The following is a 26,266-nucleotide window of genomic DNA, read 5'->3' on the forward strand; positions in this document are numbered from 1 at the left end:
AAAACAGCAACAACAACAAACCACTGACAAAGAAAAAATTAAAACACAACAAGAAAGAAAAGCTTGTAGTTCAAGGATCGCTGGCCTTTAGGAGTACCAGAACACAGAACACAAGATCTTGCCAAGACCAAAAAAAACCACTTTGGAAAGCTTTTGGAAATGACAATGGTAATAGATGTGGAGACAAGGCAATGAGCTGAGAGGCCAGCTAGTGGGATGGGCTGTGGTGGACGTGGGTGGGGCCTTGGCTGACTTCCTGAGGAAATGCCAGCATAAGGTTGCAGGACACGTTGGCTCCGGTGGCAGACCCAGACTGGAAAGCCATCTCTGCCCCTTACTGGCTGGGCATCACTGGGCTGGTCCACACTTCCACCTTCTCACCCTTAGTTGGGGAATCGCCACTTACCTTGTAAGAATTCCATGAGACACCATGTAAAGCAATCAGCACACTGCCTAATACCTAAGTGGTGCACAATAAAATAAAATAACCCAGCAGCTAGAGGTCTCTGGGTAGCATAAATGGTTTGTGCTCGGCTACTTTACCTAAAAGTTGGTGGTGCAAACCTACCCAGTGACACCACTGAAGAAAGGCCTGGTGGTCTATTCTGCAAAAATGGCAGCCAACAAGACTCTACTCTGGAATGTCCGGGTCACCACTGGTTGGAAGCCACTCAAGGGCCATGGCGCTGTGGTTGGTCTCACTCTCTACCTTCCCCTACTCCAGCTCAGGCCTTACCTGCACACCTGCACGCTCCCAAAGGGGTCGCAGGTGTGAGCGCACTGCTGCTGAGCACAGGAGCCAGCCCAGCGGGGGAGGTTTCGCCATCACCCCACGGAGAACCAAACACCAACCTGCCGCTGTGACAGGAGAGACACATGCCTTGCAGGGCAAGCATTATCATGAATAATTAAAGCCCAACTCTGCTTATCAGACTAAATGAACAAAGGATGCCTGACATCTCAGCCACTTTCGGCCCCGCCTAGCCTCCCCCCTTCGGCTGTTTCATCAGGAGACCATTTCTCCCCTCCTTAGGGCTCCTTCCAATTTGATCATCTTCAGAAGCCTCCCTATCAATTTGGGTAAATTAGCGAGCTTTTCCTCCGCCTGGAACGGGGGCTATAAATCACAAATATGAGCCCATGTAAAATTATATAGCACAGGCCCAGTGTAATAATAAACACATTTATATTTTATAACTGCTGTTTTCCGCACGTCCACACTGTCTCCTTGCCGGAGCCCCAGAGGCGCCCTAGCACTCTCCGCTGCTCCGTGCGCAGCCGGCCCAGTCTTGCTTTGCGTGCAGTCTCCTGGCTCCTCCATCCCAGACCTAGATCTGCCCCACGCCAGCCAGCTGGCTCCTCTTTGTGCTGCGCAGGCGGCCACGGGATCAGACCTGCGCACAGCCCTCCCCGCAGCCTAACAGAGACACAAATGAGCAGGTGACCTTTCAAACCGTGTCAAAACGGGCCCTTGACCCAGAGACCTCCAAACTTCAGTGGCTTCCCTGTCTAAATCACCGGACTATGAAGGCCTGTGTTTGCACAATGCAATTGTGTTTACACAAAGATTTAACGCCTCAATAGAGCAAAAGCTGTTCAGTTCATTTTAATTATTGCTTTATTCTTCTCAGAACAGATTTAAAAAAAATGTTTAACAGCCAGCTCTTGGTAACTGATCCCATAAGCTTTGTGTCGGTGGTCCTCCGAGCCCCTGCAACGACAGTAATGGGAAGGGCAGTAGGCAAGATTTTTCCCTACCTGAGAGGATTATTTCCAGGCCCTGGCTTTGTTCATTAAGCATTTTTGCAGAAGATGGGAAGCAAGGTAAAATCACAGAAACCCTTCAAGATCTGACTGTAGGATGCAGGACAAGCAGGTAGGTTAGAAAATATTCTAAATGCTTAAGCGCACATTCGGAGCCAGCAAAGGGCTGCATCGAGGACGGATGCTGCCAGTTATAACAGTTTATAATTGTTGTAAATGTCACTTTTTCCTTTGCAGGTAAAGTTAAAGGTGTGTGTGTGTGGGGGGGTAACCTTGAAAATACAAAAATACACATGAACACAGAATCGCACACGCATGCACGCGCGCACGCAATCTATAGGGAAACAATACTTCAAGGACAGGGTGCCCAGGGTCCTCTGTGCCATTCCTGCTGCCTTCCAGGAATTTGTCCTTTTGGTGTTTAAACCTTTCTTCCTTCAAGTCTCTGGAAGACAATGCACGTGCCCAGAGCTCTGAGGGTCCTCTAGATGCAGAATGTGTGAAAGAAAGACAGGAAGCTGCGCTTCATCCTCACGCTCCGCTTGTGTGACCACGCCATGGAGATCTCTGTCTGCAGATCCACACGACCATAAACTAGCTCGGGATCTCTGTCCACTAGTAAATTTGTTGTCATTTCTGTCTTTGCCATGTGATTTTTTTCCCTCATGACATTTTAACTCATCTGTAAATATCCTCCCAAAGGGGTGGGGGGCACAAGGGGAGAAACAAATTGCCCTGAACTCCGCACGGAACTTATGATATAACGAAGGGGCGGGGGGAGAAAGAGATTTGTTCACTCCCATCCACCAGAGTTCAGAGAGAATAAAGACAGGAATACACGACCTATGGACCAAGCTCCCAGCAGCCATCACTTCCCCTCAACGTCCAGGGCACCGCTATTTCAGACTGTCCATTTCAGACCTCAAAGAGGAGTGCGAAGGCCCGTTCTTTTCACCGAGTCAGGGAGGTGTTTCTACTGACTGATTTTCCGTACAGATATTCTAAAATAAGCGAACACCCCAAACACATCACTACCGGGCTGTATTTCAAGAATTAGTGCCTTGCTTTTTATCTTTTTATATCTTCAAAACAATTTCCTGCTAACGAGGAATAAACAAACAAGAGTAAGGGCTCATTTGAACCCAAATAGACACAAGGCAGGGATAGTCAGGAAGACCCTTCCAGTTCTCGCTGGCTCTGAACTAGCGAAGTGAGAGGGTGGCATGCTACTAACAGATGTGTCCGGTACGTAGGGTCCTGAACACGAAGCCATTTATTTTCCTGAGCCATAAGCACAACAGCATTCGTTTATATAATGTTTTCATGTAGTCACACCCACACACACAAAAAAAGAATAACTGATTGCGAAAAGGAAAGCTGACAGAGTCAGTTCTGCCACAGTTCATCAGCGAAACGTTGGGAACACGTTCCTTGAGCTCCTATTTCTTCATCTATAAAATGGGAATGATGAGAACACTTAGCCCATAGAGCAGGGGCCCTCAAACTTTTAAAACAGGGGGCCAGTTCACTGTCCCTCAGACTGTTGGAGGGCCACACTATAGTTTAAAAAAAACTATGAACAAATTCCTATGCACACTGCACATATCTTATTTTGAAGTTAAAATACAAATGGGGCAAAAACACCCGGCGGGCGGATAAATGTCCTCGGTGGGCCGTAGTTTGAGGACCCCTGCCATAGAGTGTGGGTTGGGTGAATTTATGTGACAGGACACCAAATAGTTCATGGAGAAATTCCGTTATTCTTCCCACAAGCCTTTTGAAACCCCTTCACATATGCAGAAGGTGCTTTTGAGAGCTGTCCAGATCAATACAGGCAACATTACTACTGCTTACTTGGGAGAAGACATAATGTGGCGGCAGCCATTCCCGGGCTTGGTACAAAGTGTCTTCTTATTCCCAAAGCTAATCGAGGAGGAATATCTCCGCCTGTCCTTTCTTTAGCTCCTCTGCCCTAGACAGCAGGACTAAATAGCCATCGCAGCTTAAGGTCATCTAGATAAATATTACTAATTCCCTACTGGGTCTCCAACGAGGGTCCGATAACCACTGGGAGCCTAACCATGGCACTTACATGACCCCATGAGGCCAGCTCACTAATCACGATCTCTCCAAGTGACCAGGGATAAGCTAATCTGTGTGACAGACACAGCTGTCACGTCCTCCCCTCCAGCCACATTCACATGTACGAGAGGGATAACGTCAGCAATACTATCGCCAAACACCAAGGACAATGCCATACAATTATCATAGCATATTGTCCATTGTCTCTCACGATGACACGGCTGACAATGTTATTTTCCATGCATGTGAATGTAGCTGAAAGAGCCAATGCATAATTCACGTCTCCTGACAGAACGCAGGCCTAAAATATGTGTCCATTAGAGGCTGCCATTTAAATCCTGTTACCTAAAATAGCACCTTTCTGCCTCAGAACGCAAACCATTTCTCAGTGCTTTCCTCATGGGGCTAGTATTAGAATGAATAATGGAGGCGCAAGAAGCAGGTCCTGGATTCGTCACTCCAGTGTGATGCCGTCTTCCCAGAAGTAGTTCTGGTCCCTGACTCAAAACAGTTCATCCAGTTTGGAGGAAGCATATGTCACAATGGTAACAATGGCTACAAACTGGGAGGCTGTCGTCCAGCAGTGGACAAAGAGAGAATGACAACATCACATTGCTCCATCAGCTAGGCCTCTTGCCTTCCTCCCGCACACCAGTAGCCTGGGCGCTCACGTGACTCAGATCCCTGCCTCAGCAAAATCCAGAATTATTACAGGCCAGGAGGCTTTGGCAAGAGGGAAGGGGTCATTGCCCCACAAGAGCAGCGATCGTGACTCTTAAATCAAGAAAGTTAAGCATCTAGCAGCAGGAGGCCTGGGGCAGTGAGCCACAGCTGATGTTCTCGGCTGCGAAGTGGAAGGTTAGCGGTTCCAGTCTACCCAAGGCACTCAGAAGAAAGGGCCTGGTGATCTTACTTTCCAAAAGTCAGCCACTGAAAACCGCCTGGGGCACAGCTCTCCTCTACCACAGCTGAGTCACGGCTGAGTCGATGGCCTCTGGGAAGCACCCAGCAGAGGTGGCGAGGTTGCCCTCTGAGTCTAAGGTGGAAGCCAGCACGAGAGTCCACACCTTCTAAGTTTCAGCAGAAACAGCAAATGACACAATGCTATTTATTTGGCAGGACCACGAAAGGGGCAGACAGACCTGGAAGAATAAATATGTACACGCGGTTCAGGGCGACCCCGCTAAGGTGGCATGAAGCCAGGTTTCTCCCCCTCCGCACTGTTGACGTCAGGCCCTGCATAACCCTTGGTTGTGGGCTCTGCCCTGTGCTGTGGGTCCTTTAGCAGTATCTCTGACTTCCACCTACCAGATGCTAAGAGCCACATCCCAGATGCAACAACCAAAAATGGTTCCAGGCAGTTCCAAAGTCCTCCCCTGGGGGACAGAATCCGTCCCAATGGAAAAACAGTGCATTAGACAACTGATGATCTCACATCACATTCAGAGGGAGATGTCTGGGCTAAAAGGTTTGCTCTGACACATAATGGCCTCTTTGGCCATGGAGAAGAGGCCCCAATACCCTGTGCCCCAACCAACACCCAGGATGATGGCCCGCCCATGTTCCTGCTGCCCATTCATTAGCCTGACTCATTCTCAAAAGGTCAGAGCAGGCCTGCCTGAGGAGATCCGCTCCTGAGGTGAGCAGGGCTAGCAAGGAGGTGGTAGCCGAGCTAAGCAGGGCCCGAACCCGCTCTGCTACCCCGGCACAAGGCTGCATCTGGAAGAGGTGCTTGTTCTGAGCCACACAAAGATACCGGAGGGCTTGCAGCAACCCTACTGGGGAGCTAACATCTGTCAGAGTCCTCTTGTCCAGCTCGGCCAGCTGGCTTACCTCCTGCAAGAAGCTGTATCTTTGCATGGTCACGAGGATTACAAAAGCCCAGTCCCGGGTGTGAGGAGAAGAAAACAATGTAAGCAGCTCTGTGGACACATCCCTTCATTCCCTCAGAGTGGGTTTGCTTGTGTGCCTACAAGCTCACGACTGCTCTAAACATGGAAACATCCGAGGAAAAACAGAGCTTCCCTGTCAAAGGGCACAGAGAGGACAAGCTCAATAGCGTGCACTCTGGGGCATCCCTGAGCGCTCCTCAGGAGGACCCCTCAAGCTTCACAAACACCAATCTTGGGCCCCTCACCATGTCGTGCTATAACCTGAAATTGGTTGTGCAACCCCTACAACTCACTGGCGAAGGGTGGGGCTGGGTGAGGGCCCCACCCAGGACTACTTTGAGCGTGCTGCTCCACACTCAGCTTAGGTCTAATAGGGGGAATCAATCTGTACTATCTGTGCAAAGTTGTGATTCTGACAACCTGCCATCCAGAAGGCGAAACGGTCAATCAAAGAACCAAAGCCACCTCCCTCTGAAGTCAGGTGGAGTCTCCGACTGGTGTAAAAGGTTAACGTGTTCGGTTATTAAATGCAAGGTTGGAAGTTGAGTCCCCCCAGAGACATCTCGGAAGAAACGTCTGGTGATGCACTTCTGAAAAGGCTCAGCCACTGCCAACTATGGCATGAGTTGGAAAGTCAAGGGATGATGGAGAATTCTTAGTTCAGAAGGCTCCTGGTGATCCAAGGGCTAATGAAGACATGTGCTCATTACTGGACACATACTTCTCAGTGATAATGGTTGATCCTTTTAATTGAGATAATACAAGTAATACTGAACCTATTCTGCAGTTATCCTCTGATAACAAGATTGCTTCTTTTGCACTCTGCACACTATCACTGGCTAAAGGGTTTCCTTAAAAATCGGTATCACAGCAATATTTTCTCCACCACCCTCGCCGAGTTTGAGGCCTTTGGTGATCTGAATGACACATTTAAGCAGAAATGACTCCAGTGAGTCTGATCTAACCTCCGCAGTGGAAGGGCTTGTGGCTCAGATCAGGGACCCCTGGTCCACCATCGACAGAGGATGGCAGATCTCGTTAGTATGAGAAACCAGTCCCAGCCATTAGCATCGGATAAGAGTTGCTTTTGCTGTTTTTGTGCACAGTCACAGAACATGCTCTGAGTTTTCCCAGGAAAACAGCCCCTTCCCAGGGGAATGGCGTCGCCTCTTCAAGGGGCTGCATTTACATCCACTTTCTCTACCATTTGAAGCGAAACCTCCTCAGAGCATCATGTCGCTTCTGAAGAAGCTTCCTTCCGACACTTTCGGTGAGAATTTCAGTAATGATGAAATGGAAGCGCCGACTTAAACAGGGGGTGGCAGCAATAAGGGAACTAATTACTCGACACGATCTTAACATTATGAAATTGATTTCGGATTTGCTTTGCACATGTGGTCATCTCCCGTAAGGAAGGAAACGTAAGATGTGCAGAATGCACATTATTTTCGTGTAAATGGAATGCATCATCCAGAGAGTGCTTGGGCTATACGTATGCCCTGGATACCACAAGGGGAAATGCGTAATGGAAAGCCATAAGGCTCTAGAAGCTCCCATTTATGCCTTCCTAAGGAACGACAGGGTTAAGGGAAGTCCTGTCATTGCTTTTAGTACATTTTATTTCTTACATTATACCCTACTTGACATCAGGAAGAATGACTACAAAAGAATTTGGTCCAGTTAAGCAATAAGGTGATACTTTGCTTAAAATGTTGAAAAGATACTGCTTTGTGTGATCACAAAATATTTAATGTTTGAACAAATTCTATTAGTGCTTATAACAAATAGATGTGGAATGATTTGCTGGCTTTTTATTAAGAAGACCAAGTCCATAATTTAAGTGATATGCCTTCAGATGCCTTACATCTTTTATATATGTTCATAAAGTATTCAGAGAAAGGAAAATTTTCAAGATTCTAATCTGTTTTCATGGCTAAAGGTTTAGTTGAGAAAGCAGGATGAGGGGCCGCAGGTGGCAGACATTGTGTAGAATTTGCACTTATGCTCCATTAATTGCCAGCATATCTTCCTTTCCCTTTTCCTCCCCCATGCCCCCCTCCTTTAAATCCCTCTGGAAAACAGCAGAGCAGCAGGCCCAGACTGGTACCCAGCAGCAACACCAGGAGCAGAAGTAGCCAATTAGCCTCCAGAATACAAAGGGGGAGGGGAGGAGAAATGATGCAGTTACCTAGCAACCAGAAAGAGCAGAAACAGCTGTGTAGCAGGCCCAGGCTGGTACCCAGGCAGAAACAGGATAGCCAATTAGCACACTGTATTTAATGCTGATGTGGTTTCCTAGTAACAAGCTGTACAAGTCTGTCTGTTGCATTTTCTCCCTCCCTTCTTCACATTTTCCTCAATCGTGCACAGTTTTACTATTTGCCCTAATTACTGTTTCTCCACTGCTTCAATTGGCCATTATTTTGTCCCTGGAGAAAGTGGAAAAACTCAGGGAAAAAAAAATCTTCCGTAATGACAGTATTTGGTTTCAAATTCAGTTTTGCTGTAAGCCTTGAGACACTAACCAACAGCAACAAAGAACAAAAAACCAAACAGGAACAAACAACTAGCAGCAAATCGCCCTATGCCTAAAAGTGTAAGTAAGCGATGCGGCCTGTTCTACATGTGAGCGGAGTCAAAAGAGATCCAACAATACCTACTGTCCTTTTGCCATACATTACATTTTCGAGGAGGCTGAATTCTCTGTGTACCTGAATTTATTCATATTGATTTTCCCACACTTTCTCCTGAACAGTAGGAACACAAAACGTCTTATATCAGAGAAAGGAGATGTAGCTTTTGTTGCTCTTTTAAAAATACCCAGAGCTTTTATCAATGTGCTCGTGTCAATCGACAATTCAACAGGAAGACTGGTTGTCTTTCTGCCTTGGGAATGGAATGCAGGTGAACAGTGGGGTTCTTACACCAAGTCCTATGTTTGTCGGCCCCTAGTTTAGTTCACTGAAGTGCCGTTGTACAGAACTCACCAGTGAAGATGCAAAAGCTTTAAACAGGACTACTGCACATGTGCAAGCCCCAGTAGCATAATGGTTACAAACACAGTGGTCACGAATGGGCAAGGTCCGCAGATCAAAAACACCAGCTGCTCCACGGGAGAAGGGCAGGTCTCTTTAATCCCACAAGGAGTTACCCACAGAGGCAGTTCTACTCTATCCTGCAGGCTTGCTCTGAGTCTGTCTTGACTTGATGGCAGTGAGTTTGGTTTTTGTTTGATTTCACATGTCAAGGGGCCCTGGTGGTGCAGGGGGTCATACGCTGGGCTGCTAACTGCAAGGTTGAGGGCACAAACACACCAGCTACTCTCTGGAGAATGGGGCTGTCAGCGCCTGTAGAGATTTGCAGTCTCAGCAATCTTTCAGAGCAGGTCTACTCTAGCATATAGAGTTGCTATGAGTCAGAATCAACTCCATGGCAGTGGGTTTGTACTGCACATGGATTCTAAAAGATTTCTGATCTATACACAGAATAGAGATATGAGTTAACCCCTTCCTTCCTTAGGATACAGACAATTATCACTGTACTTTTTAGGGAATCCATTAGAACCATATTACTTCTCGCTCTTAACACCTGTTCATGTGTAGAACAATCTATAAAACACCTTACAAAATATCCCTGGATCTGAAGGCAGCAGAGGCTCCAGAGTAAGATCTTTAAAACCACATCACATCTACCTGGGCCATGCCCAACGTGAAGGAAAAGGACTTCCTGCCCACGAACGAGGGATTGACGGCTTCTATCGCCTTCAGCCCACCTAGGGTAAAGGCTCAAACTATCCTATCCTGACATGGTTGGATTTTGCTTTTAATCTCACATCATTTGCTTGAAAACACATGCTCTATTTTAACCGATTTCCATCAATTAAATGTTAATTATGGCAATGGAAAGAAGATGTATTCTCAGGCAGAAACACTATACTAAGAATAACTGTGTACTTTATAAGATCAGATGGGAGACTTAATATAAAAAGAGCATTAAATTAAAAATACACTTTATTTCACAAAGGAAACGAGATCTACTCTGAATCCTCATAACAAAACTACAGGATGGAGTAGAACTGCCCCATGGGATTTCCCAGGCTGACACCTTCACCAGAGCTAGATGGCAAGTCTATTCTCCCAAGGAGATGGAGGTGGGTTCGAACCACTAAAGTTTTGGTTAGCAGCCCAACCTTTAACAATCCCACACCAGGGGTTCATCAGGATTAATGTGACAGCATAACCATAGGGAAATGGAAAAGGTGTAGGGTGAGTTGAAAAGAGAAAGAGGCCTGACACCAGACTGGGTAAGAATAAAGGAACTGGTAATGGGGCACCGCCTAGTCTTCTCTTTCTAACAGCTTTATGGGATTCCATCCAAGGTCAGTCCTCAGCTCACCTTCCCCAATAAACATAGGAGGTGAAGGAGAGGGCAAGGTCAGCAGAAACATGGTTCAGACCATGGAAAACGTATGCTCACTGCAGATACTCTTAAATAATTCAAGTGGGTTGACCTCCATTATGTACACTAGTCAGGTCCTAGCGCTGGAGGCTGAAGTTGGGGACATGGCAGGAGGGAGTAGCTGCTGCCATCATTACCAGGCCGAATAACTAACACATTAAACAATCAAAACTCACCAATAGGGGATTATTTTGAATGGTTTTGCTTCTACTAATCCTTAGCTTAGTCACTTTCATGACACCATTCTACTTTTAAAAGTAGTTGGAAGGAAGCCACTCACAGGAAATGTCTTGCGGAAGAGAGGCGGGAAGAAAGGTGGGCACAATCACAACTTCCCAAACTCACTCATGATGCTTCCCATTTGCCTGTAGACTCCCATGAGTCGTCTCCCACAATTGGAGATTTAAAAAAACACTACGTTACATGCTGCTTGATGGATTTACAAGCCATCAGCCAACAGTGTCTTGCTACCAGATCCTTTCCAACAGGAAGGAAGGAGGAGGCTCTGAAGGCAGGGAGTGAGAGAACGGGAGGTAGCACGGGTTCGGTAGTTGGATGCGGAATGCAGAAGGAAGGAACTGAGATGTTAGGAAATAGGTTTCTCTAGGGCAATGGTTCTCAACCTGCAGGTCGCCACACCTTTGGGGGTCGAAAGACCCTTTCACAGGGATTGCCCGATTCATAAGAGTAACAAAATGACAGTTATGAAGTAGCAACGAAAATAATTTTATGGTTGAGGGGTGGGTCACCACAACATGAAGAACTGTATGAAAGGGTTGTGGCTTTAGGAAGGTTGGGAACCACTGCTGTAGGGCCACCTGAGGAGGCCTGGTGGCACAGCAGTTCGACCAGCAGTTCGAAACCAACAGCCTCTCTCCAGGAGAAAGACAGATATTTCTACTGTCAAAGGTTACAGTCTCAGAAACCCACAGGTCACTAGGAGTAGGTATCGACTCAATGGCAGTGGGTTTGGTTTTTTTGTTAGGGCCATCGAGTTTACCACCATTAGAATGGGAGCAAGTAGAAATTGCCTGGTCCAGAACGGCCCCGGGCTTTTCCATTTGCTGCCAGAATTACATGGCAGTGCCATGAGCCACAAGCCCCATGTCCCTCAGGATGGGGTGGGAGTGGAGGTGGGGTACCGTATTCCAAAAGGCTCCAATTGTTTCTCAGGACTCACTCCCTTGGATGAAAAGTTTGTTTCTGATGACCCATTCATCAAGGCCTTATACTTTGAATGGCTTTTTTTCCACAGAAAGACATAGCATGCAACAAACATTTTTCATCTGTCCTTTGTCCTTTCTATCGATTTTTAAAAATATGTACATTTCCTACCACCAATTAGTTCTTTTGATAACATTATCTTAGCATTAGTTGTTTACAAAGATCCATTTAACTTTTCTCCAAGTTTTCAATATAATATGTACAAGATAACTATTATTATCATGGTCATTAATTAACTTATTATAGTAAAAAGTTGTATGACACTGTTTACTTAGTAAAAGGTCACTGCCCATTGAGACAATTCCGACTCAGAGTGAGCCTATATGACGAGATAGAACTGTCCCTGTGGAATTCTGAGACTGTAACTCTACAGGAGTAGAATGCCTCATCTTTCTCCCATTGACTGGGTAGTGGTTTTGAACTGCTGACCTGGTGGTTAGCAGCCCAAAGTGAAACCGGCTATGCCACCTGGGCTACTCTACTTAGTAAAAGGCGCAGGTCTTTCAGACATTAGCATTTGGTCTTGCCAATGTATTCCTTTATTTGCACAGGCTTCTCAGGACCCTGTTCTATCAAACAGAACTGATAGAACCTTTACATTTTAGAATTTATAAAATTCTGTTACATCCACTGCTTTTTCTGGAGTGAGATTCTTTTCGCTTTCCTTCCTTTCTACTGATTGCTCTTCTCATTCATGCTACATTCTCTTGAGACCAAGTTCCAAGATAATGATTTCATGAAACTCCATCTCTGGCTTCTACATTAAAAAGTAAGCTCTTCAGAGATGGAGGAAAGAATCTAGTGTCTGGTACTGTACACGATCAAAAAGAAGAATTATTTATGATTAAAGACCCATTAATTTTGTTTTCTTCTTTCTCCTTCATTCTTACTTGAACACATTTACTTATTTTGTGACTACCAGTTAGCCAGTAAAAGGACATCTGGAATAGGCATCCCACAAAGCCTACGTTTATTACCATCTAATAATGATAACATAAATGTGTCTGCTGTGTACATGCTAAGTTTAAGCCATTCTACCCAATGTCTGTTTATGAAAATGCACCCTCCTGTTGAGTTAGCTTATTGCTAGATTATCATGTAGTGAAGCTCCCAGATTTCCCTGAACCCATGCATTTCTCCCATCAATTGCTGCCCACCCATTCAAGTCCCCTCTTTTCAAACTTCTCTTAAGCTCTTGAACATTCTAAATCCAAACCAGTTCACCCTCCTCCCTATTAAACGCTCTCCACCTAGTGAGCGGAACATTTAACCCTTGTTCTAGTTTCCATTCCACAATCGGAGCTTAATGAGTTTCTGCCTCAACACATGGATAAACTTCATTTGCCGGCCATGTGTCTCAGCATGTTAAAGGCCCTTCAATGTCTTAAAATGGTCCCATTTCAGCCTCTATTGTATAAATTCAAAGAATTCTTATCTGTGGTGATGAAGAGGTTGAAAGTGGTCGATTGGCCCCCTGCAGCTCCATACTGAGGCATTTACTTTTATCCCCCTGACATGCTTGCCCTTGAATTAAGGCTTCTATTTATATAAACAGTGTATTCTTGCATTGGCATTCTTTAAAAAGAAGCACAGCATCAATAAGTACCGTGTCCAGAAAGAGAAAAGAGAAGTTTTTATTTCCAAATCTTTCACACTGCCTCTGACTACTGACACAAACCCCAACTCTGACTTACTGCCCTGTCGGCTCTAGCACTCTTTCTCTCAGTGGCCCTATCTCCGCACCCCCCACCCCCCTTGGCTGGTCACTCCGTGTCACAGTGGCTGACATCTTTGGCCACTGAATGCCTGTGTGTGGCAGTTGATAACTGCATAATAATAACTGAAACAGATCAAGATAAAGCAAAGACGGTCTTCAGTCAGAGAGGGCTGGCATTGTGGCTGCTAGTTGCCATTGCGTGGATTCTGCTCCATGGGTGAGCCCACGTGTGCAGAGAAGAAGTGTCCCAGAGGGTTTTTAGAATGGTGACCTTCAGAAGGAGCCCTGGTGGCACTGTGGAGAAGTCCCTGATGACTCACCAACGTGGTGGCTGGTTGGAACCCACCAGCTACTCTGCTGTAGAAAGATGTGGCTGTCTGCTTCCTGTCCTAGAAAGCCCACTGTCACTGACCTGGTTCTGACTCAGAGTGACCTGATACAGGGCTGTCAATCTTCAGAGCAACCCTCTACAGGGTATTCACAGCTATAAATCTTTATGGGAGATCCTCAACGTTCAGTCTAGTTCTTACCCAGCAGCGCCAGCAGGCTCTTTAGTCCTGTAAGGTTGCTATAAGTCACAGTTGACTTAAAGGCAGTGGGTGGATCTTTCTAAAGGAATCTCTAGTTCTATCTTCACAGGCCCCGTGGAGGGGTTCCTTTTGATTAGTAGTATCTAACTGATTGCACTTTGCCACTTTCCCAAGGGACTCACTGAGGGACAGGAAACATGGGTCTAATTTTAGTTCTGTAATAGCCTAAGTCTTATTTTGACTTTATTTCATTTTTGGGGTCCTCCGTTTGCCCTATATATATAAAACAAAACAACTTACTCCCTCCCGTCAAGTCAAAGCTAACTCATAGTGACCGTACTGGACAGGGTAGGACTGTCTCATAAGTTTCTGAGACCATGAACTGTTTATGGGAGTAGAGAGCCCATCTTTCTCCCATGTAGCAGCTACTGATTGTAAACTTTGAACCTTTCAGAGCACAGTCCCACGCATAACCACTAAGCCATACAGGTGTGCTCCTCCTCTCTATGCAACATTGCTTGCCATTCTTACTTCTTAGCAATAGGGGATTAACTTTTGTCCTTTTAATGTGTAAGTGAAGAATAGTACAAAAAAGCCTCTCTTTAATCCTGGAGTTAACAAAAACAAAGGGGTAATATTAATGATCATAAGACAAATAAAATAAGTTGCCATGGAGTTCCAACTTACAGCGACCCTGTCAGACAGAGAACAGCCCCATGTGGTTTCCAAGATGGTCATGTTTAAGGAAGCAGGCCGCTACATCATTCTTCAGTGATGTCACGGGTGGGTTTGAACTGCCAACCTTTTGAGTGCTTAACCATTATGCCACCAGGACTTCTTAATGACCAATACAGCAGTAGCTCTAACAGGCCAGGGCAGAGAAGACCATGCCTTTCTCGTTTCCTTGAATGCTTCTTAGGCACTTCACACGGCACTGTCCTTAAGTTAAGCACCTTCTTCATGTCTACCAGTTCAGAAGAATACTTAAATTGGCTTTCAGTTATCCCAGTTTTAAAATTTAAACTGCAAGTTTTCATTCTCTCTTAGTAATGGGTTCTAAAGAGAAATACCCATCTCGCTGGTTTTCGTTTGTTTTGATTTTGTGACTTTCCCCATTGCTGTAGCCAAAAAGCTAAAAGCGTGAACTGGATGGAGCAACAGTGATTTGATTCCAGTATCAGGACAGGCAGCTACCAACCAGGCCATACTGAGCAAGTCATCTGGCTCTGCAGGCCCCACTTCTCTCATCTGTAGGATGTACTCAGGAGAGCACTATGTCGCCGGGTCATTATGAGAATGACATGCCTGCATATTTGTGAAAGAACATAAACAACGCCTGACATCTAGATGGTGCTTTATCGGCTTTGTTGAGTGAGTAAACAAACTAATCCCAATGCTGGAGAACTTTCATTCTGCGTGTGAAAGGAGAACTGTCACCTGTTTCTTAGCAGCTTGGCTTTTTATGGGTGATACTTTGGACCATCTTTTCATTTGAAGACAAACTCTTCTAATTCCTGACTACTTCTTTTTCAATGTTAATGTTTTGTTGTTGATGTTAGTTGCAACTGCCAGGTGGACTGGATTGCGACTTGAGCTCGCTCCCTGCATGCAGAATGGAATCACTCCAGAGGGATGTTAGGATCGGACTGGTCAGAAACGGATCGCCAGGACGTCCTTCAGAGGCACTGCTGGGTGGGTGTGCACCACCAGCTTCTGGGTTAACCATTTGTGCCCCCCAGGGACTCCTCTGATTCAAAAAGACAAAAAGCAAACGCAAAATTGGTAAATCACACGTGTGTTCTACCTTTCCTCCTGTAAAGCACCCCCTTCCATGTTTCACTGGGAAGCTGGAATGTTCTCATCACTCAGGCAGGAAGTCCAAGCAACTGCAGTCTACGGAGCACCTTCCCAACAGCTCAGGAAAAAACACACTTGTTCACGTCTCTCGCTGGTGACCAACAAGCAGAGACTGAACCACTGGCCTTGACCTTGACTTCACCAACATGACCCGCTCTTCAGAGTACACAACCATGGGCCTGCTTTTTAGACGGAGGCCCTCGTGGGCGAAGCAACAATTAAAGCGCACGCTTTTCCTTTTTTCCTCGCAAGCGGACAGGAAGAGCTGTGGGAAACAAGGCCTTACTCTCGCTTCCTCGCATAGAAACACAAGAATTTTAACACATGGACTCTTATTCTGAACACGAGGATGTAGTGACTTCTTAACCGTGAGAAGCCAAGGTCTCCCTGGCACCCAGGGAGAAGGGACGCGGCTGACTTGACGAAGATGGAAGAGACTGCGATCACAACGCTTGGAATGTGGATGAAGGAAGCAACATGTCTTATACAAAGATCAGGAAACCTAGTGGGGAAAGTAAAGCCTATAATGGCCTGGAGGTTAAAGGAGTTTTTAATGTTCCAGCCAGTGCTAAGTGCTCCTCTGGCCCGTGAACAAACCGTAGGTCCATATCCATACACTTCCCCTCACTAAGATCCTGATACTTGCTACCACCCCCTTTGTCCCTAGTCTTGCCTCACGTTCTTCCATCCCGGGCCTGCTTCCCCCATCCCTAACTTCACCTCCGAGGGCAACCGGTATCCGTGTTCTAGCTACCTACTGACTGGAACATCTGCTCCTTTGAAAAACAAAAAAACCCACTCACTGCCAAGCATCCTCCAGGGCAAAAAGTTAGAAGGATTCACAGCATCCTTGAAGCACAGCCACGGCAAGGGAGGTGGAGCGGCTGTGTATGTGTGTGCATCTTTTCCAGTTCAGTAAATTCTATCTATATAATGAATACATGAATAACAGGTTCAAATTTCCTCGGTGCAAGCAAATCCACGTTGCCAGCACCATTTTACTTCTCAACATGGGAGACTCGCCCATTTCACTTCAGTTTGGTTTCCTTTTGCAAGTGACTCTCCTTGTAAACCGGGACCACAGAGGAGACACGCGATGCAGACAAAACACTGACGAACAAAACACGGACTTTTCTTTCTTTGGGATGCTTTTGCGTTCTCTCCCGTTCCACAGCCTTTCTGTAACTAAAATATGAGGAACTGTTTCATGAGATGAAAGTGAATCCTGGGTTTAAATGCTTTGTCTGAACCCAAACGTAGCCCCCCAACCCACCCTTCTGCATTCAGCATCACATTTGATGGTCAGTGCTCCCGCGTCTCTGCCTTAGATCAGCAAACTCTTCCAACCAGAATCCCCATCGCCATAGACCTTTGGCCTGGAGCTTTTACGCCTTTATATGTTGGCACTTAATTTGATTCCATCCTTCATGCTTTTTTCATTATTCTGAGTTCATCCACACCACATAAATTATCACCTTTGTTTTCAGTTCCCCATGTGCCCCATTCACACCAATTCCAAATAAATACTCTGATTCTCATCCATTTAATCCAAATTAATGCATAGCCCCTCCCCCAGCCTCCACCGCTGCTGCTCCCTCCCTCTGGCGGCCTCTCTTTCCTACAGCACCTACTTGCTCTTCCAGCCCTGTGTCCGAGGAAGGGTTCTCCAGGTAAAATGCTTGTGAATGCATTGCGGATGCGTGATGTCAGTCTCAACCTCCACGGCAGGTGCCTTTGAGCATCTTAGCCCCATTGGTCAGAGGTAGACTGGAAGCAGAGGTAGACCCTGGCTTTTTAGTTTATTTCTAGCTTAATAAAGCTTTGCCCACCTCCCACCCCCCCAACCCCCACACACAGACACTTTGCATCACTAATCATTATCAACAGTAACTACAGCATTAATTACAACCAACCCTACTATTAGCTATAATGGGCTCTTACTATCTACTTTACTTGTATTTGCTCATTTAATTTTGAAAACAAGTTCAGAGGGAGACGCTTGATCTGTTGTAAAGAAACCCAGACTCAGGGAAGGGGAGCCATGGGTCTTCAGCATTTCCAAGAGTGGGCGGCACCACCTCCTGTGGGCCCCTGGGATGATCCAGGGGGGCTGCCAAAGCAGACACCACAATTTATCCCAGATTATGGGCTGTAGTGCAAATGTTTTTAACTGTCAGGGGGCACAGAGTAATTATTATGATTATTTTTTCTGAAAAGCAGCGGTACTTCCAAACCATTTGGGAACTCAGGGTCTATGTCATACATCCAGTAAGAGGTACAGCCAGAACTCCAAACCAAGTTCACCTGAATCCAAAGTCTCGCTCTTAACCTCTCTGTATTGTTGCCTTCCTAATAATGCATGGCACCTTCAAGAGTAAGTTCCCTAAGGGAAGGAGGCATTTCACTTCCATTGACCTACGGCAAGGGGTTGCGGGTGCTGGGTGATGCGATGAACTCTGTCTCAGTAATACTCCAAGTGGGTAACCTTCAAGAAACAAAGCCCCAAATGATGCATCCATCACAACAGTTACCCTGTGCCAACTGTAGGATGAGGAAGAAGACGAGGATGCTCTAAAGCCCTTTAAATGAACCTCCGCATTCCCAGAACTGCAGTCTCCCCTAGGAGTACCTTGTCCACTCTCTCAAGGTCAGTAATTTGGAAAGGTGGCCAGAATCATGAATTCCAACTCCATTCGACATGCTTGCCTCGCCTTGCTCTGTCAGGTTTCTTCCGGGGAGCAAGTGAGCCATACTGTGAAGCCTGGGAGCACTGCCACATTCAGTCACTACTCGTTTTTAGAAAGAGAGGACTACGTACAAAAATCCAAAACCACCTTCAGAACACTATCACCGAGGAAGAAGATGAGGAGAGCCGAAAGTGTTAGCTTTGGTGTAAGAAGGTAAAGCCCACAAGTCAAACCCACATTCTGCCAGCAAACCATGAGCAGGACTCTGCTCCCTATCCACGAAGTGCAAAGAGGAGGTGGGGGACCACCACAGACCAAGAGCGGAAAGCGAGGAGTCCATGCCTAAACCCTGTGCCGGCAAGGAAGCAATGGCAGACCTCTTCCTCCCATGGGAATAGCTTGGAACTTCAACATAGCCATCTCCTTAGCTATGTGTTATTCACCCGAGCTTTGGGAATGCTCTGTACCACGCAGGGCCATTTCACAGACCTCCAGAACAGTAGCGCTGAAAGAAAGGGATCTTACGAGTCCACTGCTGGCTAGCTGTGGGCTCGCGGCCTGGTAAAGTAGAAGGATATGCTGGAAGTGACCCAGCTAGGTAGTGATACGGAAGGACCAAGCCAAACCCATGGCTGTCAAATCATTCCCACGTAGGGCAGCCCCAAGTGCTGCTCAGTGGGACTGCCTCCCACCATTTCCTCGGCTGTCATCTTGACAGAAGCCGGTCCCCAGGCCTTTATTCTATCGCTTCCCTGAGCGGGTTGGTACCACCACACTGTGCGTTAGTAGTGGAGCACTTAGTTATTGGTGCCACCCAGCAACTAGAGTGCAAGCTTTCCTGACTTTCCAGCCACACCACAGAACCCCAGCAAGCCACGTAGTGAGCCGAGAAACTAGCGCTCACCAGACCCTTCTCCTAGTGCTTCCTCTTCCATGCCACGGGAAGCCCTGGGGCTTTTCCCTGCTCAGTTTGGCTAATACATAACACAGGACTCATTGATAGCCCCAATGATTAGGATTCCTAGTAGGACCTTAACATCAAGACGATAGGCCATCACTAAGCTTCAACCTCAGGTCAGAGAACAAAGACCGGTGCCAAGGAAAATGCCTATCTCCCTCTTTGCTGTGTAAACCCCATTGCATCAAAATGGTTCCTGGGTGTGCCCGCAAAAGTCTTGGGTAAAATACACAGTCCTTGTGCCTCCCCTCCCTGCCTCTACCACACACATAGCAATGTAATCACTTTAGCAACTTCTCAGTAACAAGCTCATTAAAAAGCAATTCTGCCATCTCTCCATACAGCACGCGCCAGAGAACAATGCAAAAGAGGAGATGTCAATTAATTATACAATGATCACATCTAATGAACTCCGAAACCCTCCTGCGGTTGGTGACTTTGATGAAAAATCAGGGATGCTGGGAGAAGAGTGAACAGGGACACCCTGGCTACCTTGTTTAACTGTGAAATCTTTCAAACGCACCACCTCAGCTTCCCGTGTGGATCAAAACCAGAGAGCTACATTCATAAAACAATGAAACGTGTCAGTAAAGTGACAAGTGTATGCATCATGTCAGGCAGTGACTCACACAGCCAGAGCGAGCGCCCCGCCCCCAGCCCCCTCCATCAGCCACACAACCATCTGATTCTACGCTGTGATTAGCTCTGCCTGGGAGGGTCTCTCGTAGCCAGCAGAGTGACAAACCCTTGCTCTGAGCTCAGGACATCTTGAGCTCCTAAGGGAACAAGGGAGCCATTCTGTGTTCCCCCCCAGGTCCTCCTGCCTCGAGATCCCCTCCTACTGAATACGGATGCCACTTCTCAGAACACAGAGGAGATAACGGAGAAAACAAAGAAGCGGGGACCACGTGCGGCCAACTTGTACCACTACCTGTGTGAGTCCTCTGGTGGGCCTTTAAGTGGGAGCTTTTTGTGTAAACTTTCCGGCACCCGTTAAACTGACAGCGATGAACTCTCTTCTTGTTTTCAGGGCATGCCTCGGCCCCGACCCCTCCTTGTTCGCTGTCGCTCTGTCCACTCTTAACCGCCGCCACGGCTGCTGCTGTGGCCACCCCTCCCACCTTCACCGAGCTGAGCGCGGCCTTCTTGGCCACCAGTTTCAACGTCACCGTGCCATCCACGGCTGAGAGAGTCTGCGAGGTTTTGACCAGATGGCGGCTGAGCTCGGGGGACGACGGGGGCGTTAATGAGGTCACTGCGTTGAGCTGGGCCTGGTTGACGGCTGCGTAGCCGTCTAGGGAAGAGCTGGTTGGCTGGAGGCTGAGGCAGGTCTCAGACAGCAACTTGTCCCGAGAGAGCAAAATGTCCACTGCCGAGCTCTTCTCGCAGATGGTGGCCTCCACGGGCAGCAGCAGGGGGTCTAAGCGCCGGAAGCTCTCCTCGATGCCAGGGGGCGGCGAGGCGTGCAGGAAACAGTCCAAGTCCTCCCCGAAGGTCTCCGAGATCCTCCTGGGCTCCGTCTGTAGGTAGCGTTCCAATTCAAGGCATGTCTGCAGAGGGGAGGAGGGAGGGAGAGAAACAGCCATCAGAGGCAAAGCACACATGAAGCCACATGTTGACGGGGCCAAGAGGAGGAAGAGACACACACCAACAACACTCTCGAGGCTGCTCCCGGAAAAGTCTAGTGGAGAAGGGCTGGCCTCGTTCACGCTTATCTGGGAGCCCTGTAAGGGTCACGCCGGGAGGCGTCTTGGTAAGCAGAGGCCAAGGAGAAGGCGGGAGGCCCTCCCCGAGACGGACTGCCACAGAGACACCACGAACCGAAAACACACCCAGCATCACGAACATGGTGCAGGTTCGGGCAACATGTTGTCCCACAGACAACACCATGGATCTCAACTTCCGTCACGGTGAGAGAAGTAGAGGCTCGTAAGACGCATCACACACCAGCAAGGCCCCAGAGGCTATTAGAAGATGGCATGTGGTCTGCCCGCCCCAAGTCCAACTCAGCGGGTCAGCTTCTCCAGGAGTCCCTCGGCAAGAAGAGTAGAAGCAGACATGGTTTTCGTACCAAGACCAGACTCCCCAGAGTCCAACGCCATCTTTCAACAGACCTGAGAAGGTCAGGATGGTGCGTCCGCTCTCCCACCTGCGCTGAAGGGCTGCAGCCACCATCAGCTGGCAGCAAGCCATGCCTTGGATGCGTGAGATAGAACCCCTGTTGACTGCAGCAAGTTATTAAAAATGCAATCGCTACAAGCTTTGTGGCAAAGATCACGAATCCTATGATGATCGTTTAGGTCTCTACCTCCATGATAACACGATGCAACACGGTCATTTGATCTGTGAAACATACAGTTCACTATATAGCAACATAAACAGTTCACCTAGTGAAGCAGTAGAGAAGAAACCAAGAGCCCCAACATGCCTTTATCCCTGGAGTACATAAATCTTTGTAAGATGGTGGACGTGCTTTTACAACAAAAGTAGACACTTAAGAATTTCTTTTCGGTATCGTAAAAGCTCTCCTTGCTTCAAAAGCCTACTAGCCAAAATCTTGTATGAAACAATGGTACTAACTTGCACCATCAGCTCAATTTACTCTGTATTCCGGGTTTCAACAATGAAACACTGAACGGACATTTAAATTTTGACTAGCTCCTAATTCATTGCTTCCAGAAAGCGTCTCTGTTTTCAGCCAGGTTCTGATTCTAGACGTTTCTTTAATTAAAAAGATTTTTTTAAGGATGCACCTAGCGGTGTTGTATCTGTCAAAGGTTGGGGGTTTTTTTAATCTTATTTTGGAGATACTTCAAAAGATTAATGTTTAAGTGGCCTTTTGGTAAACTCTGCATTACTGAATAAGAAAACCGGATTATATCTATGAATCAACTCTGGTTCGCGCTGTTGACATCTAGTGGTCCAACGTAGTGAGTGGTACCCATTTCCATTCAGCATCCCTGTCTCCAGTGTTCAGCCAACCCCTGTGTTCACAGTGCGCTGCAAGGCTTCACAGGTGTCTTCAGAAGAAGAGACCATAGTAGGTCCATGCAGTGAGGGGGATAAAGTGAGGGAACACAAGCTGAAAATGACATGGAGTTATGAAAAACATGATACCAAGTAAGCATAAAATAATGTGGGCTGTTGAGAGGGGATGAACAGACAAGGGATTTCATCGTCTCTATTTCATTACATTAATCAATGAACGCTTATTGGGAAGAAAGTTAAGTTTTAATTCCATTTTACTTATTGACTAAATAATAGCTCTGGCTCAGTAGCTCCCTGCACTTGATATCAGAAACCAATACTATGACCTTCTCAGTTTCTACACATCTGCACCAGCCACCCGCCCTCGCCCATCTATATTACCTTCTGTCTTTTTCATGAATTCCACACCTCAAAATTGTGGAGCTGATCAAAATGAGGACTTATTTCTATCTATTTGGAAACTTTCATATGAACACTACTTAGTTCCCCGCTGATCTGTAAGATTCTACTCTTGCCCTCTGAGATGGGAGGAATCCCTAACACTATTACCCTGAGGTCTTTGGTTAAGCCTTGAACTGAGACTACCTTTTTAAGTCAGCTTTTACTCAGATAGCAAGTTAGCCCATAGAGCAATGAGTATCACCCTTGAGTGAGACCATGAGACCAAATGGTCCGTGCCTATCCTAATACACCAACGAGGAGGGCTGGGGTGCTGGGGGAGAGCAAGTCCACCGAGAATGGAAATACTGAGACTGTTGATAAGATGTGAGCCATGAACCCACCATCACCAGAACAAAATGTGTAGAAATTGTAGAATGAGGATCCATTGTACTGTGTGCACTTCCACCCAAAAAACACAATTAAATACACCTTTAAGAAAAATAGGATTCCACTCCTCAAACCTCCCTTCTCCCTTTTAAACTATCACCCACCGAGCATGATGCCTGGCCTCCACGTCTGTCAAGCAAATGTCAAATGAACTTGCTACTGTATTACTGTCATCACTCTATCTCCTCTACTCTTCAAGGCCATCCGCTGACGCCCCATTCTGGACTATGTCAAGGCTGGCATCTTAGAAAAGACCTCATGTAATATCTTCAGGAACACAACTGAAGAGGTCCCCAGCTTTGCCCGCCCAAGAGAGCCAAGTCTTTAAGTAGCAGGTATACTCTAAAAATCAACGGAATCATGGCTTAAAAGATGTTCTGATGAGGGCAACAAATGTACAAATGTGCTTGACACAATGGATGGATGGATGGATTGTGATAGAGTTGTACGAGGCCCCAATACACTGATTTTTAAAAATGTGGTTAATACTTAGGAGGTTCAAATCTCTGTATATTCCGAGTACTGAGGGGCTGAGATGCGCTACACACATGTGATCTTCTGTTGTTGTCAGATACTGTTGGCCGGTTCTGACTCATAGTGACTCTATGTACATCAGAACCAACCCCCGCCCGGTCCTGGGCCAGCATCTCAATAGTTACGTTTTGAGCCCACTGTTGCAGCCATGGTGCCAATCTATCTCACGGAGGGTTTTCTTTTCACTGCCCTCTCCTTTACCAAGTGTGAGGTCCATGTGAGAGGAGAGAGAGAAGCCACCCAGCATGTTTCCTTTGGGATCCCAGGAGAACATGGGTCATGTAGATAGCACCCAGGATATGGTGGATAGTCTTGTGAAATTTTTAAGAAATCTGGGGGTTTTGTTTGGTTGGTTGTTTTCCTCAGGGAATCTGCTTCTTACAACACCTGCTTAGGATGAAGCTTCCAGGCAATGCAACCAACCCACTGCCATGGGTTCTGACTCATGAAAACCTATACAGTGCTTCCCATAAATCCCTACGGGAGCAAACAACATATTTTCCCCAAGGACCAGCTGGGGGGGTTGAGCCACTGACCTGGCTGTTATCAGTCCAAAGCTTACTCAAAAGTGCCACTGTAGATGGAGTGATTGTTGGCTACTGGAAAATAATGAGAGAGGCTTAATTTTCTCATGTGGAGTGCTGGAGATAAAATATTAAGGAAGAGGAGGGTTATGAAATTTTATTATTTCCAACCCAAAGAGAAAGACTATCTTCAATGTTAAAGAAAATTTAAATGATTACAAGAACTGCCATAAGAGTTTTAGGTTCTGGTGTTTATTCATGGGTTTTAATGCACACACACAGAAAGAGAAAGAGGAATAATTGTGTATACACGTATGAGCTTACCTACATCTGTTTCCTAGCTCTGTCCACTGGGGTGACTTACAAAGACATCACAGTTGCAATGAGCACACAGCTAGCGTACAGATTTTGTCTTTTTTACATATCAAGAAAAACTCGATAAAGGGAACAAATAGTTAGGGCAAAGGAAATAAAAGTCGAACCTGGGATACCCTCTGCCCTGGACCATAAGGAAGTGCTAATGATGTGAGGAGAGGTGGAGAAGTGCCACTGAGCTCTCAACAGATGCATCTGGGCAATGTGATCCAGAAGAAGGAGGAGGGGGAGGCGAGTGGAGGAGGAGAAGAAGAAATTTCTATCTCATAGAAATATCTGAAGGTCCATATTGACATAATTAAATTGCTGACCAAGTAAAGAAGTGGAGAAGGGTCAGCTTCCTTACAGTAGAATGACAACAAATGCCTAAGAAATGGTGGAAGCAGAAAATCATTATCAGGCAAGCAACAAAGTAATAATGAGTGTAGGCAAGGATCATCATCAGTAGATGCTAAAATTCGTAGATAACAGTATCATGGGACAAAAAACATATTTGCTTTGTCTCAAGGTATTTTTCCTGCAAGGTCTTTATTAATTACAAAGACAGCAGTAATAACTCTTCCATAAAGTAGCCGGGGCGATACCACCTTAATGGTGTGATCAAAATCAACCTCACCAATAATAAGAGACCTTGGTATCATCTCTTCCTGATGTGATTCACTGTAGATTATCCCGTGGAATCCCCGCCAGAAATGGATAACTTACATCAAATCACGAGAAAAACATTGAACCCATCCAAACTGAGAACCATTCTACAAAATGACTGGCTCATGTATTTTTTTCTTTTTGTTTTTAATGTTGAGCTTGTGAAAAATAAAGGAAGATTGAGAAGCTGTCACAGATTACAGGAGACTTAGCAGATACGACAACTTAAAAAAAAAAATGCAATAGATCCTGCCCTGATCTTGGACCAGGAAAAGAACAGTGGTAGGAAACGCAGTAAAATGTAAATGCAGTGTATAGATTAGTTAATGGTACAGTGCCAACGATGATTCTCTGACTCTCACAAATGGACTTACGGTTATGTAATATGAGGGAAAGCTGGGCAGGGTTTCTACAGGAACTCGGTGTGTGTACTAATTTTGCAACTTTCCTATAAGTCCAAAGTTGTTTCCAAGAATGAGAGCGGAAACAGAGAATAAGCGCAGCCATCCGCAAGCGAGGGTGTCTCCATGGGGACTGTGACACAGAGTTCAAATGCTCGGTCCACCAGAAGCAGAGATGTACGTGTTTCAATGACACTCTCACCAGTAAACTCCATATCTGAGTCAGCAGATGTCAATTTAATTCCATAAATTATGTCTGACTGGTCCTTCACCTTGGAGATAGAAGGCCTCCCTTGGTCTACTTCACAATACAACTTAAGGTTTCAGCCAATGGATCAACCCCCCCCCCCACCGACTCTTTCAAAAATCCATTATAGTCAGCAATAGAAAGGAAATGTTCCCAAGCACAAAGTGATTTTCTTATATATTCGTGAGTCACAAATGAGCTTTATGAAGTCTTTCTGAGAGCTTAACTTTGAAATGCATGGTTTCTTCATCTCCAATTTGCCCAATATATACCACCTGAATTTGTTTTTTGACTGGATTACCCTGAAACCTTTGTGAAATACTCTCTCCTTTTTTTCTTAGTCTTATGACTTAAGGAAATATGCCATTGAAGGTGATAATCCAAGATCTGGCTAAACAATTTTTTTAAAAGGTTAAACTAAAACTTCCACACCTACTGTTTCTGTATCAGGCCATAGGCAGACATGGAAAGAAAACAGGTTCATCCAAATCTCACAGCACAAATTACATTTACCAAAATCTCCCTGCTGCTGGCAAGAAGTCTACTTTCACAGAA

The 26,266-nt window shown here is 46.2% G+C and overlaps 1 protein-coding gene across 1 annotated transcript in view; it reads right to left on the reverse strand.

Moving 5' to 3' along the window:
* Window positions 1-20,755, reverse strand: part of KLF7 (Kruppel like factor 7) — a 56,451-nt gene extending 35,696 nt beyond the window's left edge. Inside the window, exon 1 of the mRNA XM_030887483.2 lies at window positions 20,101-20,755. Coding sequence (XP_030743343.1) covers window positions 20,101-20,755 — 655 coding nt within the window. The remainder of the gene's footprint in view (window positions 1-20,100) is intronic.
* Window positions 20,756-26,266: the final 5,511 nt, after the last annotated feature.

Source organism: Echinops telfairi, unplaced genomic scaffold (assembly GCF_000313985.2).
Source record: "Echinops telfairi isolate 266 unplaced genomic scaffold, ASM31398v2 ScPeMD7_3;HRSCAF=10, whole genome shotgun sequence".
Classification (NCBI taxonomy): domain Eukaryota; kingdom Metazoa; phylum Chordata; class Mammalia; order Afrosoricida; family Tenrecidae; genus Echinops; species Echinops telfairi.